This window comes from Anneissia japonica, unplaced genomic scaffold (assembly GCF_011630105.1).
Source record: "Anneissia japonica isolate Jap-2015-1 unplaced genomic scaffold, ASM1163010v1 scaffold1165_len1893470_cov193, whole genome shotgun sequence".
NCBI lineage: Eukaryota > Metazoa > Echinodermata > Crinoidea > Comatulida > Comatulidae > Anneissia > Anneissia japonica.
The window spans coordinates 860472-875434 of NW_022709613.1; the positions used below are offsets into that span (position 1 = coordinate 860472).

A 14963-nucleotide genomic window follows, 5' to 3' on the forward strand; every position below is an offset into this window, starting at 1 on the left:
TTTTTTTTTTTTTTTAAGGCAGTTTAGTTGATGGTGGATAATGAATAGCAAAACCTGGTGGTTGTGTGTTCGATTCCCACGCGAACCATTTTTTTAAAAGGCAGTTAAGTTGATGGTGGATAATGAATAGCAAACCCGGTGGTTGTGTGTTCGATTCCAACACGAACCAATGTTTTGTTTTTTTTTGGCCCGACGTCGGTAAACGTTTGAAATTTACAACCTCTAGCCAACGTCGGCCCAACTGTTGTAACCAACCTCCATTTCAAACGTTTACCGACGTCGGGCCAATAGCGTACTGTGACGTTGCGACCACGTCTACAATCACATCTAATATTTACAATCTCTAACCAACGTCGGCCAAACGGTTGTAAGCAACCTCCATAATATATATAATTATAGACGTTGTGGCAATGTCGAAGTACCTTGTTGGCCCGACATCGGTAAACGTTTGAAATAGATGTTGGGTACCACCGCTGGGCCGACGTTTCTTAGAGGTTGTAAATATTATGTATAATTATAGACGTTGTCGCAACATCACAGTACTCTGTTGGCTCGACGTCGGTAAACGTTTGAAATTTACAACTTCTAACCAACGTCGGCCCAACTGTTGTCACCAACCTCCACTAACGTTTACCGACGTCGGGCCAACAAAGTACCGTGACGTTGGGACAACGTCTATAATCACATCCTAATACTGTATTTACAACCTCTAACCAACGTCGGACCAACGGTTGTAACAAACCTCCATTCCAAACGTTTACCGACGTCGGGCCAACAGCGTTCTATGACGTTGAGACAAGGTCTGTAATCACATTTAATATTTACAACCTCTGGCCAACGTCGGCCTAACAGTGGTAACCAACGTCTATTTCAAACGTTTACCGACGTCGGGCCAACAAAGTACTATGACGTTGCGACAACGTCTTTAATTACATCTAATATTTACAACCTCTAACCAACGTCGGGCCAACGGTTGTAACCGGCCTTCACTAACGTCTACCGACGTCGGGCCAACAAAGTACTCTGACGTTGCGACAACGTCTGTTATCACATCCTAATATTTACAACCTCTAACCAACGTCGGGCCAACGGTTTTAAGCAACCACCATTTCAAACGTTTACCGACGTCGGGCCAACGTACTGTGACGTTGCGACCACGTCTATAATCATCTAATATTTACAACCTCTAACCAACGTCGGCCAAACGGTTGTAACCAACCTCCATAATATATATAATTATAGACGTTGTCGCGACATCAAAGTACCTTGTTGGCCCGACATCGGTAAACGTCGGGCCAACGGTTTTAACCAACCACCATTTCAAACGTTTACCGACGTCGGGCCAACAGCGTACTGTGACGTTGCGACCACGTCTATCTAATATTTACAACCTCTAACCAACGTCGGCCAAACGGTTGTAACCAAACTCCATAATATACATCATATCTAATATTTACATCCTCTAGCTAACGTTGGGCCAACCATCTTTTTAGTAATTTGCCGACGTCGGGCCAGTAACAAATCGTTACGTTGTACCAACGTCCGTAGTCAGACTGAATATTTACGACGGCTTACCAACGTTGGGACGACATCGGAAAATCAACAAATATTCATACGTTGGGCAAACGTGAAATTCCAATGTTGGTTTGATTTGACGTTACCTCTCCGACGAAATTTTGCAACAAACACCAACGTCGTACCAACGTCAGATATCCGAACCCGACGCTTACCGACGCTTGCCAACGTTGGGCCAACGTCGCTTTTTGCATGCTAGTGGGCCCGCTCAAAACCCCGGCGCCATTGTTGACATTTAGGTACGTTACCATGTCTCTCAAAATACTACTTCTTTTGAAAGAGCAGTAGAGCTTTTAAATGCCCTCTGTAACCTGTGAGTCAACACTTGAAATATATAATTTAATATTTGTATTTGTGTAAATTATTTACTTCAATGAAAATTGAAATAAGGAGAAATAATCTAACCGAGTTAACGGACATAATAAATTCCCTATTTTTCTTTTTAAACATTTAAGCCAATTTAACAGTTTTTTTTCTTTCTTGTAGTCAAAAACTCTTTTGTAAATCTTCGAAAACTAAATTTTTATTATCCGCAAACTGAGTTTCGGCAAAGTGGAGTCGGCAACTTTAAATACTGGCATTCGAAAACTGGATTTCGGCAATCGACCTAGAATGAATCAATATAAGTCAAAATGTTCGGTTTAAACTTGGTTTAACATCAGTTTTAAAGCCTCTCGTTCCTAAATTGGATTGGTGTAGGGTGGGAACGCCACAGTCTGAGCTAAACAATAAATTTTAAAAAAGTAGTTAAAATCAATAGGCCTAATCATTTATGCCTACTGTACATCATTCACCAGTTTCACTTTTTCATTTTTGCAAATAATGTGATAATCTGGCAACGTTTTTTATCCAATCAGTCTGACGTTAGCGGCGCCGCCCGCGGCTGTTCAATTTTTCAAAATAATAAATTTACGGATGTAAACAAGTAAACACACACAGTTTGTAAAGAGTCTGATGAAATATTTAAGGTATTATTAGTACGGCTTAGTGCCAAAAGATGTACTTTGAAATGTATAATTGTTGTAACTAATATTGGTTGCCAAGTTGATTTGTTACCCAGCAGGCTGGTTAGGCTAGGCCTACCTAGGCCTAGGCTATGTTGCCGGTGCTACCTCGCAAACTCTCTCAGTGTACGAATGTGGGCCTAGGCTTAGGTCGTAGTAGTAGTCTAGCCTAGCCTAGGCCCTAGCCCCTAGGCTAGCCCAGCCAGTTAGGCCGGTTTGTCTGTAGATAGTAGTAGCTAGATCTATCTATGTTAGTCTAACCTGCCTGCCTAGGACCTGATGTGCCTGGCCTACTACTAGGCCTAGGCCAATTAGCAATTATGATTCCACGCACTTATTTTCCTACCTACTAGGCCTAGGGCCGGCCTAGCGATTTTCCGCACAAATTGAGCTGATTTTGAGATATCCTCCGTTCAATTAAAAAACTTTACAGTATGGCCGGGGCCTAGTAGTAATGTATAAAACAATTAAGCCTACTGACAGCACTGTCTGTTCTACATCACTACTCAAAAGTCCTCTAGCTAGGCCTATTTCTTAATCCATTTACAGAAAAATTAGGCCTATAAATCTGTTCACTCATTTAAAGAATAAGAGCCGATTTTCGCTCAGATTTTGCCCACAATAAGGCTTTTATTACCTAACATATATCCAGATTTGTTGGGGTATCATCCACACAATTAAAATACTTAAATACAATATGGTATTTCTTGCAATGCTGCTAGCCTGACTAATTAGTGAAATTGAGAAACTACAATGGTTCATCTTCATTCCGCATTTGAATATGGGCTATACATTTTCACAAATATGACATACAGTACAGTTAGTGTTGTTTCAGAGTTTTCTAGTAAAGTCAGATGGAGAACTACAGTAATTATTGCATAATATTCTGTAATGTAAGCCACAAGTGCTAGTCAGTTATGTTTATAATTGAGTAGCCTTACAGACTACTATAGCTACAGTAGATAATCATTTATGTGGCCTGTTTTTCTTTTTTTATGAAGGTCAGGACTGTATCCAGGGTGAAAATTGGAAAAGTACTCATAATTATTAATAAGACTTAAAACTTAATATTCAATATTAATTTAGCTATTTTCTGTAAAAAAATATTAACCAAATAACTTTATAGGCCAGTATTAATTCCTTGATACAGTATTGATATTTGACCATGCCACAATTGAAGGTGACTCCATGCTCTGCCAAGTTGGTCCATTTTTTATTCCCACCCCCTCCCTTTCCCAATGGTAATCATGGATATAGCCTTGAAGTTGTATAATATGTTTACTGCTCCAGTCAACTGATAACTAGAATTTAATATACATGATTTTTTGCTAAAGGAAGCTATACTACTAGTACTAACTTAACACCTGTGTAGCTAGAGTGATTATGGATTAACACGAAGAAATGAACGAACGAGTTAGGGATTCGTCCGTATGCCTACAGTACTTCAAACCTTTTTAACTTTAATTTTTTAAAGGTGTAATTATGGCTTTAAAATCATCAATAACAAAATATTCAAGTAAAAGGGTGCTTCCGCACACACCTTCAAATGCTAAGGAAAATGTTTACCCATTCACTAACCCTCCAACCACACCTGCATCTGCGAAGTCGAGAAGTAAAAGTAATCCACAAGCACTCTTTGGCACACCTGACTGTTATAACACTGTCACATTTGGGACACCTCTAAACCGGAGAACAACATCTGAACATTATTCGCAGAGCAGCGAGTCCGAAGAAGATGGGTTTAGTGTAACTGTGGCTGTTAGAGTTCGCCCATTTAGTCAAAGGTAAATTCCAAAAACTTGTATATTGTTTGTATCTTCAATTTAAAGTCTAGACAGTAGTAGTAGTAGTGGTAAAGATCTACTAATTACTATTTTTTGTTTTTATTTACTCAGATAATACTAATGTCCTAAACAGACCATTTTTTTTAGTAAACATAATATGTCATACCTTAAACATTTTAATGCAATCGAAACCTAAAAAGGAATTTTAACTATGAGCAAATTAAATGTAAAACTAACAGATATAAAAATAGCCCCTTACAGTATATCTGATCAACCTAATGAATCAAAATAGCTAGTAATCCATATCTTAATATATAACTTCAGGGCCATTTCTGGGATCATTAATAATAAAATAATAATCTTAACATGGATAATAATAAATAATAATAATAATAATAATAATAATAATAATAATAATAATAATAATAGTAATAGTAATAGTAGTAATAATAATAATAATAAAAATGATAGTAATAAATATGATAATAAATAACAATAATATAATACGGATCAAGTAGAATACCAACTAGTTACAGTAAGTAATATTTTGGTTAATTTAATGCTTCATTGTATTTACTATGCAATTTTTTTGAAAGTCTGTTCCACTCTTTCCATTCTTAGTTTATATACAGTATGTATGTTTCAGTGTTTTGTAATTAGTTAGTTTTAGGTGTCTTTTTAATGCAATTGATTGGCTTGTTTTAGGGGGGTTTTTTTTCTCTATTTCTAAGTGCAATAATTTATTTTTTTGTGAAATTTTACTCAATTTAGCCCATTTAGTCAAAGGTAAATTCCAAAAACTTGTATATTGTTTGTATCTTCAATTTAAAATCTAGACAGTAGTAGTGGTAGTGGTAGAAGATCTACTAATTACTATTTTTTGGTTTTATTTACTCAGATAATACTAATGTCCTAAACAGACCACTTTTTTTAGTAAACATATGTCATACCTTAAACATTTTAATGCAATCAACACCTAAGAAGGAATTTTAACTATGAGCAAATTAAATGTAAAACTAACAGATATAAAAATAGCCCTTACAGTATCTGATCAACCTAATGAATCAAAATAGCTAGTAATCCATATCTTAATATAACTTCAGGGCCATCTCTGGGATCATTAATAATAAAATAATAATCTTAACATGGATAATAAATAATAATAATAATAATAGTAATAGTAATAATAATAAAAATGATAATAATAATAAATATGATAATAAATAACAATAATATAATACGGATCAAGTAGAATACCAACTAGTTACAGTAAGTAATTTTTTTGGTTAATTTAATGCTTCATTGTATTTACTATGCAATTTCTCTGAAAGTCTGTTCCACTCTTTCCATTCTTCTTAGTTTATGTACAGTATGTATGTTTCAGTGTTTTGTAATTACTGTAGTTAGTTTTAGGTGTCTTTTTAATGCAATTGATTGGCTTGTTTTTGGGGGGTTTTTTTCCTCTCTCTTTGTAAGTGCAATAATTTATTTTTTTGTGAAATTTTACTCAATTTAGCCATTGGCTACAATGTAAATTTATTTTGTTGTTGAATAAAATCCTTGAATTGAATTGAATTGAAACATTTCAGAGAGCTCAACAACAGTGCATCAACATGTGTTGTAGCTATGCAAGGAAATGAAACATTTGTGAAGAACAAGACAGGCAGTGCTAGCAGGTTTTGTTACGATCACTGTTTCTGGTCTTTTGATGAAGTCAGCTGTGAATTTGCTGACCAGACGCTTGTCTACAATAGGCTTGGCAAGCCTCTGCTCATAAGTGCATTTGAGGGCTACAATACATGTCTCTTTGCCTATGGTCAAACAGGATCTGGAAAATCATACAGGTATTGTTTTTATTTACTTTTTATTATTATGTTAAGTGCCTCGAAGTTGTTATCATTTGCCGCTATATAAATATTTAGTATTATTATTATTGTACTTCGTTTATTATAATTTAAATTTATAGATTTGAATTTAAATTTAGTTAATTTAATTTATTTAAAATCACATGCAGTACTTGTATAGCACTTTTCCTTGCAGTTACAAAGCACTTTAGTGTTAGCTACTCTCCACAATAAGTCAAAATCTCCCTCCAAGTAGTACACACTTAAATAATCACATTTTCTTGCAATTTAAATGTTGGTGATACCAAATCTTGTGGAGGTATAGACTAGAAAATAAGTAAAACAGAATTTGGAGATACTGTAAACAGCTTCCAAAGTAATCAATTTTTTTAAATTGTTTTTTTCAACAGGGGTATAATTAAAATATTTTTTAGTGAATGTTTTGACTATACATTATGTTTATTACAGTATGTTTGGACTAAAGAATATACACCCACTCTTCTTGTAGTCATTACACATACATAGTTAAGTAGGAAATTATGAATGAAAACATATTTTCACGAAAATACAGATTATTTTTCTGTAATAATTTCAAGTATAATGTACAAGAGGTGAAATATGATTCATTCGTGGGGTGAAAGGTCAAATTTGATATATTATTCACATAGGCATGTCACATGAATGATTAAGGATAGGTGGTGGATATTATTTATTATTATGTTGTGATATCAATATTATGAAAAATGTGTAATACATCATATTTAAGGTATCTAAATCATGCAAAAGAAAAAAAAAATTAAGATGACATGCTATAAAATTATTCTCTAGTAGAATATAAAAACACCCTAAAAATCTATAATAATATTTAAAATATCTAGAATTTCTCATAAAAAATATTATAATTATCAATTTTTATATTGTACATAGCAAACAAATTCAGTTTTCAGTGATTTTTTTTACCAACTACTCTGTACAAACATGTTGCTTTGATTACTGTAAACTGTTATGAATACTAAAAATAGTACAGTATTATTTATACAATTTTAATTGGCAAGGAAAAATTTTGTAATTAATCACAGCATATATAAAATACTGTGCAATTTAAATATTGATTATGTCCAGAACAAATTTATGTTAATGCCTTTATTTGATTATGTCCTCAACATCAAGTTTAAACTTTACAGAAATCGTTGGTATGTATTGATTTACCTTGATTTACATTGATCTTGAAGTTTATTAATGCTTATTCGCCCCTCTGCTGAGTCTCTTAATACAGTACATATGGTTTTACGTTTTTTTTTTTTTATGATTTGAATGTACCAAACATTTTAGAAACTGGCTTGGATTGAGTAGAACACTTATCCTGGTGACAGTAGTATATCATTGGATTAGTGAGCCTGTGTGTTTTACTAGGGATTAGGACCAGTAACTAATACTTATATTTTGTTGAACCAGTCAGTAAATTCTAGGCCAAGAATTTACATGTACCGTACTATTAATAAAAATATTTCCAACAGTGCAAGAAAGCCGTCACATTTGGTTATTTGATCATAAATAAACACTATGCTTGTAACGCTGACTTGCCAATACTTACACTATAGTGAGATATTGGAGTGAAGCTGTAGTTAATGATTCAAGTTCAAGTGTTAGCATTGCCTAATATAATTTTAAATTAATAGTACAGTACTATATTTTCTAAACTAAATTAAACCCTGGATACCCCCTTGAATTCCAGAGGCCTCATTTGACTGAAACACTCATTGTATGACTTAATTTCATCCTCTATTTAGTGTACTTACTTTTTAATGTGACATAGTAAACCATAATGGTTATAAAAATGTCTGTACTGTAAGTGTACTTTTTCATCTGTTTCTTCAGCTATGTACTATTTAATTTATAAGATAATTTTTTTTTTTGTGGTTGCTTTTTAAAGTCAGGCTCCGGAGGAAAAAAATTTTTGATATATTGTAGAACTGATTTTTCTAAGACAGAAAAAAGTTGTTTGATGAAAAACTGGGGAACGGTGAATCAGATACAGATTTTTTAATATTTAAAAACTGGGGGAATAAGGTGTAAAAATGGGCAGTTACGCCTCTTTTTTCCCCAGTTTGTAAATATTGAAAAATCTGTATCTGATTCACCGTTCCCCAGTTTTTCGTCAAACAACTTTTTTCTGTCTTAGAAAAATCAGTTCTACAACATATCAAAAAATTTTTTTCCTCCAGAGCCTGACTTTAACTTACATAATAACACTTTAAAGCATTGACTTAAATACTTATTTTACACTTTTTTCTCCAATAGCATCATGGGATATGGAGAGGATAAAGGTATCATTCCTAGATTTACCAAGGAGCTGTATTACAGAATAGAAAACCCAGAGGAAGAACATGTAATGTATAGTTTGTTTTAATATGTAAATATGTCACACATTTAAATACATACAGTAAAAAGTTACTGCTATATATACCTGATCACACTGCTGGGGCATCACAAACATTAAAGGAACCCTAAATGAAATAATGAATGGGACTTGCTTTTAAGTCATACATAATATTAAGCCCAAATTAATCCTGTTTATGTTGAAAATGCAAACATACTAAGTGTTTGATTGCATGTGGGGCACAATAGCAAAATGCTCTTAAAGCTACTTAGAAAGAAAATACTTTCTTATACTAAACCTTAAAAAAAGAGGATCCTAATATCAAAGGAATACAGCCGCCTGATTATTCTTCCTATGCACGTTCGCTCGGTTAAACTTTTTAAAAATTTTTAATAAGGAGAATACCATGAATGCTTTCAACACATGGCACTTTTTGGTTAAACTACGAGGTACATGGTTAGTTTGGATAGTCTAATCCAAATAGGGCTTTAATTAATCAGTCTTACCTGGTGAATGATAGCCAGATATATCACATCGTACTGAGAGAGTCTTTACCAATAGCCACTTTGAAAGGCCTATGTTATAATGCAGTCATAGCTGACAAGACCTCTTCAAGTTGAATTGGAAAACTAATAACTACCCACGTATAAATCATATTTTTATACAATGTAATTGCATAATTAATGTGGAAATAATTGCAAAACATTAAAGTTTGCATCAGTGATTTAGTTTACACTAATAAATTATGTATTGAAAATGCGTATGTTTCTAAAAATGGAAGGGAAAGTGGCACATGCTTGTTGATTATTAATTTATATGTCTGTGAAGGAAGCAGTGGCATATCCAAGGGCTGTCTCCCCCCCATTTTAATACTGCTAGATACGCCACTGAAAGGAAGCCAGGTGACAGCTTCTAAACTAATTATAACTGCCTCCTGTTCACAAGCTAAAGAAATTAACGGAGAGCCAGAAACTGATTATAGTAGGATTCGGTATTTGGTTATATTATAGACCATTATCTATTGTCAAAATTATAGAGGAGTTAAGACTGTCTGTAGCCTGCACTCTTTCCCAACAGAAGTGGCATCTAATAAAGAAGCACGGGGTGGTGTGCAAGTATGCAGTCTTCACTAGAAATTTGTTGAGAACAAAAATTCTAGTCATGTATCTGAAAAATCAACTCATTTCACCTAATTGTGTAGCTAGCTCCCTATTGCTTTTGCATTATGCCTACCCACTTATAAGAAGAAGCATGGGGTGGGGTGCCAGTCCCACCACACCTCTCACCTTTCCCCCCTCATTAGGCCCAATCCACTAAGAAACACCACTGACCAGAATACTTGTTGCATCATCATAGATTTAGCATGCTCTTCAGCTACAGTGTGTACACCAAATTGTTTACTTACAATGTACAGTAGTGTATTGTATTTTGATTATTGTTAAAAGACAATGCTGATGTAAACTTCAGTGGATAATGTTCATTTACCTGAGGGTGGATACTTTTGAAATACAGATATTCCAAGTAATTGAGCTTGTTGTCAATATAGGAGCATACTATACAAGTTTACATAAATTTATTTTAAGAGTTTGTTAGAATTAACAAAAATCATATTTTATCTTGTTGAAAATTAACAATGCAGTTACTCATGGCATTTGAAGCAGCAAAAGCAGTTTTCTTATTCGATGGTGAGCATTTCCTGTCATGAAGGTCAGCATCATGATAGCAAATGAAATATCAGGGGTTGACAAACTTTGTAGGATAGCAAAAACATTGTCCTTTAGTAAATTTATTTATTAGTGACATATTTAGTAAAAGTTAATATCATTTTATTTGGAGTCTGAATTCCAATATATATTGACTCCTATAGTGACAATTCCCATATTTCTATTTAGTAAATTAATTGGAAATTTCAGTGTTATAACCTCAAAATAAACATGTAGCTATTCAATTTCATTGATTTAAATCCTAAATCTTTATAAACTTCATTTTTTCCAGGTAACTTACGATATTGAAATAAGTTTCTTTGAAATTTACAATGAAAAAATTCATGACCTTTTAGCCGCGGCATCAGAGAAAGGTCGCAAATCTGTAAGTATTCCGCAAAAAATTGTTTTCTGAAATTATATTCACCAGTAGAAGTCATCTGTGTTCACAGTTTGGTGACATATTTCTTATGTTTTTATGAATTATGATTAATAACAAAATGAACATTTGACCTTATAGCTTGAATAGATTGAGAGGACGAACCTTACTGAATGCACCGAATGCTAACAGCATGTGATGCAAATTATATTTACAGCATTGTGAATGATAGGTCGTTGACATGTCCAAAATGTTGATGCATCCATTGAATCGATAAAGAACATTTAAAAAAAAAAAAAACTTAAAAGACTGACAGTCTGTGTTAAGCCATCTATAGACTATCACATTTTTATTTGACACATGTGACATGGCTAAATATGGTCATGATATCATCACATCATGACCATATATAGGCACATCATGACTATGTATAAGAATACAACAGTTTTTTGTCAAATAAACTGTGATAGTCTGAACCGGCTTTTAAGCTAATAATCATCTCTACCGGTGTTTGAAATTCTTTACTTTGTATTAATGTTATTTCAATTGAAAATTAAATCACAAAAATTTCCTCTCCCAATTAATTATGCATAAATAATTTTGCATTTGACGGGTTCACTTTGTATACCAGTATTTAAATAATATGTGGCGTGGTCAAGCCAAATCAGTCGCTTGTCGGAAATTCAGATTTTGAGATTATACAATAATATTATTTAGTAATGTATTCGCTTTACAATGGTGAAAAAATAAATGCAATCCGACTTTTCGTTGTAAAGTTATAGAAGTTTAAATATATACCTACGTTTGGGAGAAACCGTAAACACGTTTTCGAAAAATTCACCTTGGAAGTTTACTGACGCGCTGAGACGCTGACAATGCGAAGACATTCCTTGTTCCATGAGTATAGTTGTATATCTAATCTAGCAACAGGGAGATAGCGTTATACAGCGTTCTTGAAATTTGGTCCAGTAAATATAAATACATTCTTCTAACAACACCCAGATTTTCCTTTGTAACCCAAAGCAGGTTTGAAAGTTATTTGAGTTTGAATTCAGCCGAAAACATTAGTGATACATTCATAATGCCGATCAGCGATAGTCGATAGGCAGTCTACACTAAGCTAAACCTAGACCTAACAACGGGAAGTTAGCGTTGCTAAAGGTTTTGAAATTACAAAATATTGTTGAATCATTGTTCACTGATTTGTTGAAAAATAAATTAAAACTGTACAAAATTTAGAAAAACTTGGCATAGCTTTGCTCCAATAACGCCATGTTTTGATTTTTTTGTGGCATTGTGGGATCGAATTGTAACTGTGCGCATGCTCAGTTTTACGCCATTATGTGAGTGACCAACCACAGGCATTATTGTAGCGTCGTCGTCGTCAAGGGAAAACAGATTTGTTTACACTATTCAAAATCGTTGTAATTGGTTAGATTGAACTTGTATCATGACAATTGACCAATGACATGAAAGCTTATAAAATTCCCTTTACATTGGTACCAAATATGGAGCAGTTCGCTTTCAAAATGGAGACGTGCATAGTGTCAGAAACGTGCAACTAAACTTGTAAAAAATGGACCAAGTTTTTGACATTTTACAGTGAGATACCCTCTAAATTGTATAAAAATGTTCTTTTACCGTTGAAAATTGGTAAAATGTTAATGTAGCATGGATCTTAGATGCCTTATTGTTAATTTTAAGTCATAAAATACATTTTGATTTTTTTGAAATTTTCAACGTATAACAGCTTTAGGCTTGATTTTCTCCAGTTAACGATTGCCGACAAGCGACTGATTTGGCTTGACTGTGCCACATATGCATTAAATTAAATAGTTGAAAAAGAAAATATTTTCCTTACCAAAATAAATTTAAATTTAGAATTTTACAGCTTCTGCTTTTCCATATAGTAGACCCTTAAATTTTCTGGAAATCATTTTGCCCAGGGTTTTCATAAAAATAAATATAAAACACAGATTTTTTTTATCAATAGGTGCCTCTGTTGGAATTTGATAACATTCATTGGTCCATTTCAATGAACGATTTAATGTTTTAATTTTGTATTTGAATTCTTATAATCTCTGATGGTTCACTCACTTCACTCATAAGGCTAATAAAAAAAATCATTAGTTTATCACCCTTGCACCCATGTTTTCTATGGTATTGAAAAAAAAAAAAAAAAAAAAAATTGTTTTGGAAAAAATATATATTTTATTTTTCTTTATTAATTTAAAAAAAAAAATTATTATTTTGTTCATTTTTTTTAGTAAATAGTAAAAATTGTTTGTATTATCTTAATCATGTTTTACCAACAATATCAATACACCAGCAAACAACCCATAGGTGATATTTGGTTTTAGCAAAATTAAATATTAAAAATAAAAAGCCCATCTCCCTCATCACAGCCTAGATAGGGTGATAAACTAATAATTTGTTTTATAGGGTCTAATACAATGGAATTACTAGGCTTTTTGAAATGTTTGCTCTATCATCAGAAAATTGTAAAATCACATAACATACCATAAAAAGCATACACAAAAAATAGAAATAAAAAAAAATATTGTCTAGATTAATTGTAAATAATTAATTTGGATTTGGTTTGAATTATATTTTTTACAGTATTTATTTCGATCAGATCTAGAAGTAGAACTTGTCTCAACCTAATACTGTAGACACAAATATTATACTGGTCATTGAGAAGTTATTTTTTAATTAATCATGCCAAGTTCATACATGAGTAAAATACAAGGGAAAAATACTATGTAAAATAAATGATAAAAACATAAATTATTATAATTTATAATATTTTATCCAGTATATGCCACAATTTTGGACTAGAAACAGTTAATAAAACTTGCACTTTTTGCTAGTCTAACAAAAAGAATCAGGAACATAAACTCTTTGTGGATGTCTTATATTGTAAATACAAAATAGACAGATAAAACAAATTATTGAAGGACAAAAAGATACTGAAATGTTAATTACTTGGCAACATTTCCTTCTGACCTTAATCAATAATAATTAGTATTACACTAAATGGAATAATGGATTTTTTGCTGCCATCGCCTTACCAATGTCATACTGTACAGTAAATGTGCGCTGATGCATAACATATTCATTATTGACAGCAAAAAGATGCGCAACCCATGGTGATAGGGAATGAAGGACGCACAATCACCTGGCAATGAACTTACATGCTATTAAGTTGTAGACACATTTATTTTTTAAAATTACCTTTCTACCCTCCATTAGCCTGATCAGTGCAAAAAAAAAAGAAAAAAAAAAAAACATGTTCAATTCTCCATTTGTCCAACACACATTGACAATGCTGTAAGTATCGTAAAATAATATCAAATGGAAAAACAACTACTATACACAGTCTGAAAAAGTAAAATTGAGTACATTGCATAGAAAACAGAATAAAACAAAAATAAATGCAAAGAATTAATTAACAAAATAATTAAAATAATAATTAATGATATATAATAATTTGTAATTAGAATTTAGAGAAGCCAGAATAACCATTTGCTACTCAACCACTTGGCAGGACATTCAAACATTCGCCCCAACCTTCCTTGTACACACACATAAACACCCAAGCACGCATGACAAAATGTACCTCCATTTTGCAGATCTCATCACTATGTAGAAGAAACCTTGGGCTACTATCATTAATGCCAATGGGGACAATGATGTCATATCTGTATGTCATATTGTTTATCTCTATGTCACTGTAATGAATAAGAGCGTTGTTGCAGTATTCATAAAGTTACTTGAAAAAAAGTAGTGCAGTTGATTTTAGTTGATTTTCCTTGGTGTGAAACAAGAATAACATATAAAAGTCTAAAGACTTACTTCCAATGTGGTCCTTCTGGTAGTAAATAAGAAGACACAATCTCTTTTTTTAGAAAGTGTACATTAACATGCAAATGGCATCTCACATGATCCCAACCCAGTGTTCTGGGAATGAAATGCAAGTATATTAACCACCAAACTATAGCTCCACTCACTCATTATATTTCAGTATGTTATTATCTAACTTTTTCATGTTTCATTTTACATTGTTAAGTTGCGTGTTCGTGAGCACCCTACACTTGGTCCTTATGTGGAAGGATTATCAACGTAAGTTTTTTTTTTATTATTTAAAAAAATTATGGCTGATCTGAGAGTACATAGGAAGATGTTAACCATGAATGCATATTTTCAGTAAATTATCAAACTGAGCAGTTATTAGGCTATTTATTAGTTATTTTATATATTAATTTGGATACTGTTGATTTTTATTTATTTATTA

General features: G+C 32.8%; 1 protein-coding gene across 3 annotated transcripts in view; it reads left to right on the forward strand.

Moving 5' to 3' along the window:
* Positions 1-2430: 2430 nt before the first annotated feature.
* LOC117106867 (kinesin-like protein KIF14) overlaps positions 2431-14963 on the forward strand; it is a 33882-nt gene continuing 21349 nt past the window's right edge. For all 3 annotated transcript variants that reach the window (XM_033248363.1, XM_033248365.1, XM_033248364.1), the window contains exons 1-6: positions 2431-2543; positions 4054-4363; positions 5953-6207; positions 8509-8596; positions 10583-10675; positions 14739-14791. In XM_033248363.1, the coding sequence (XP_033104254.1) occupies positions 4062-4363; positions 5953-6207; positions 8509-8596; positions 10583-10675; positions 14739-14791 (791 nt within the window). In that variant the 5' untranslated portion in view covers positions 2431-2543; positions 4054-4061. The remainder of the gene's footprint in view (positions 2544-4053; positions 4364-5952; positions 6208-8508; positions 8597-10582; positions 10676-14738; positions 14792-14963) is intronic.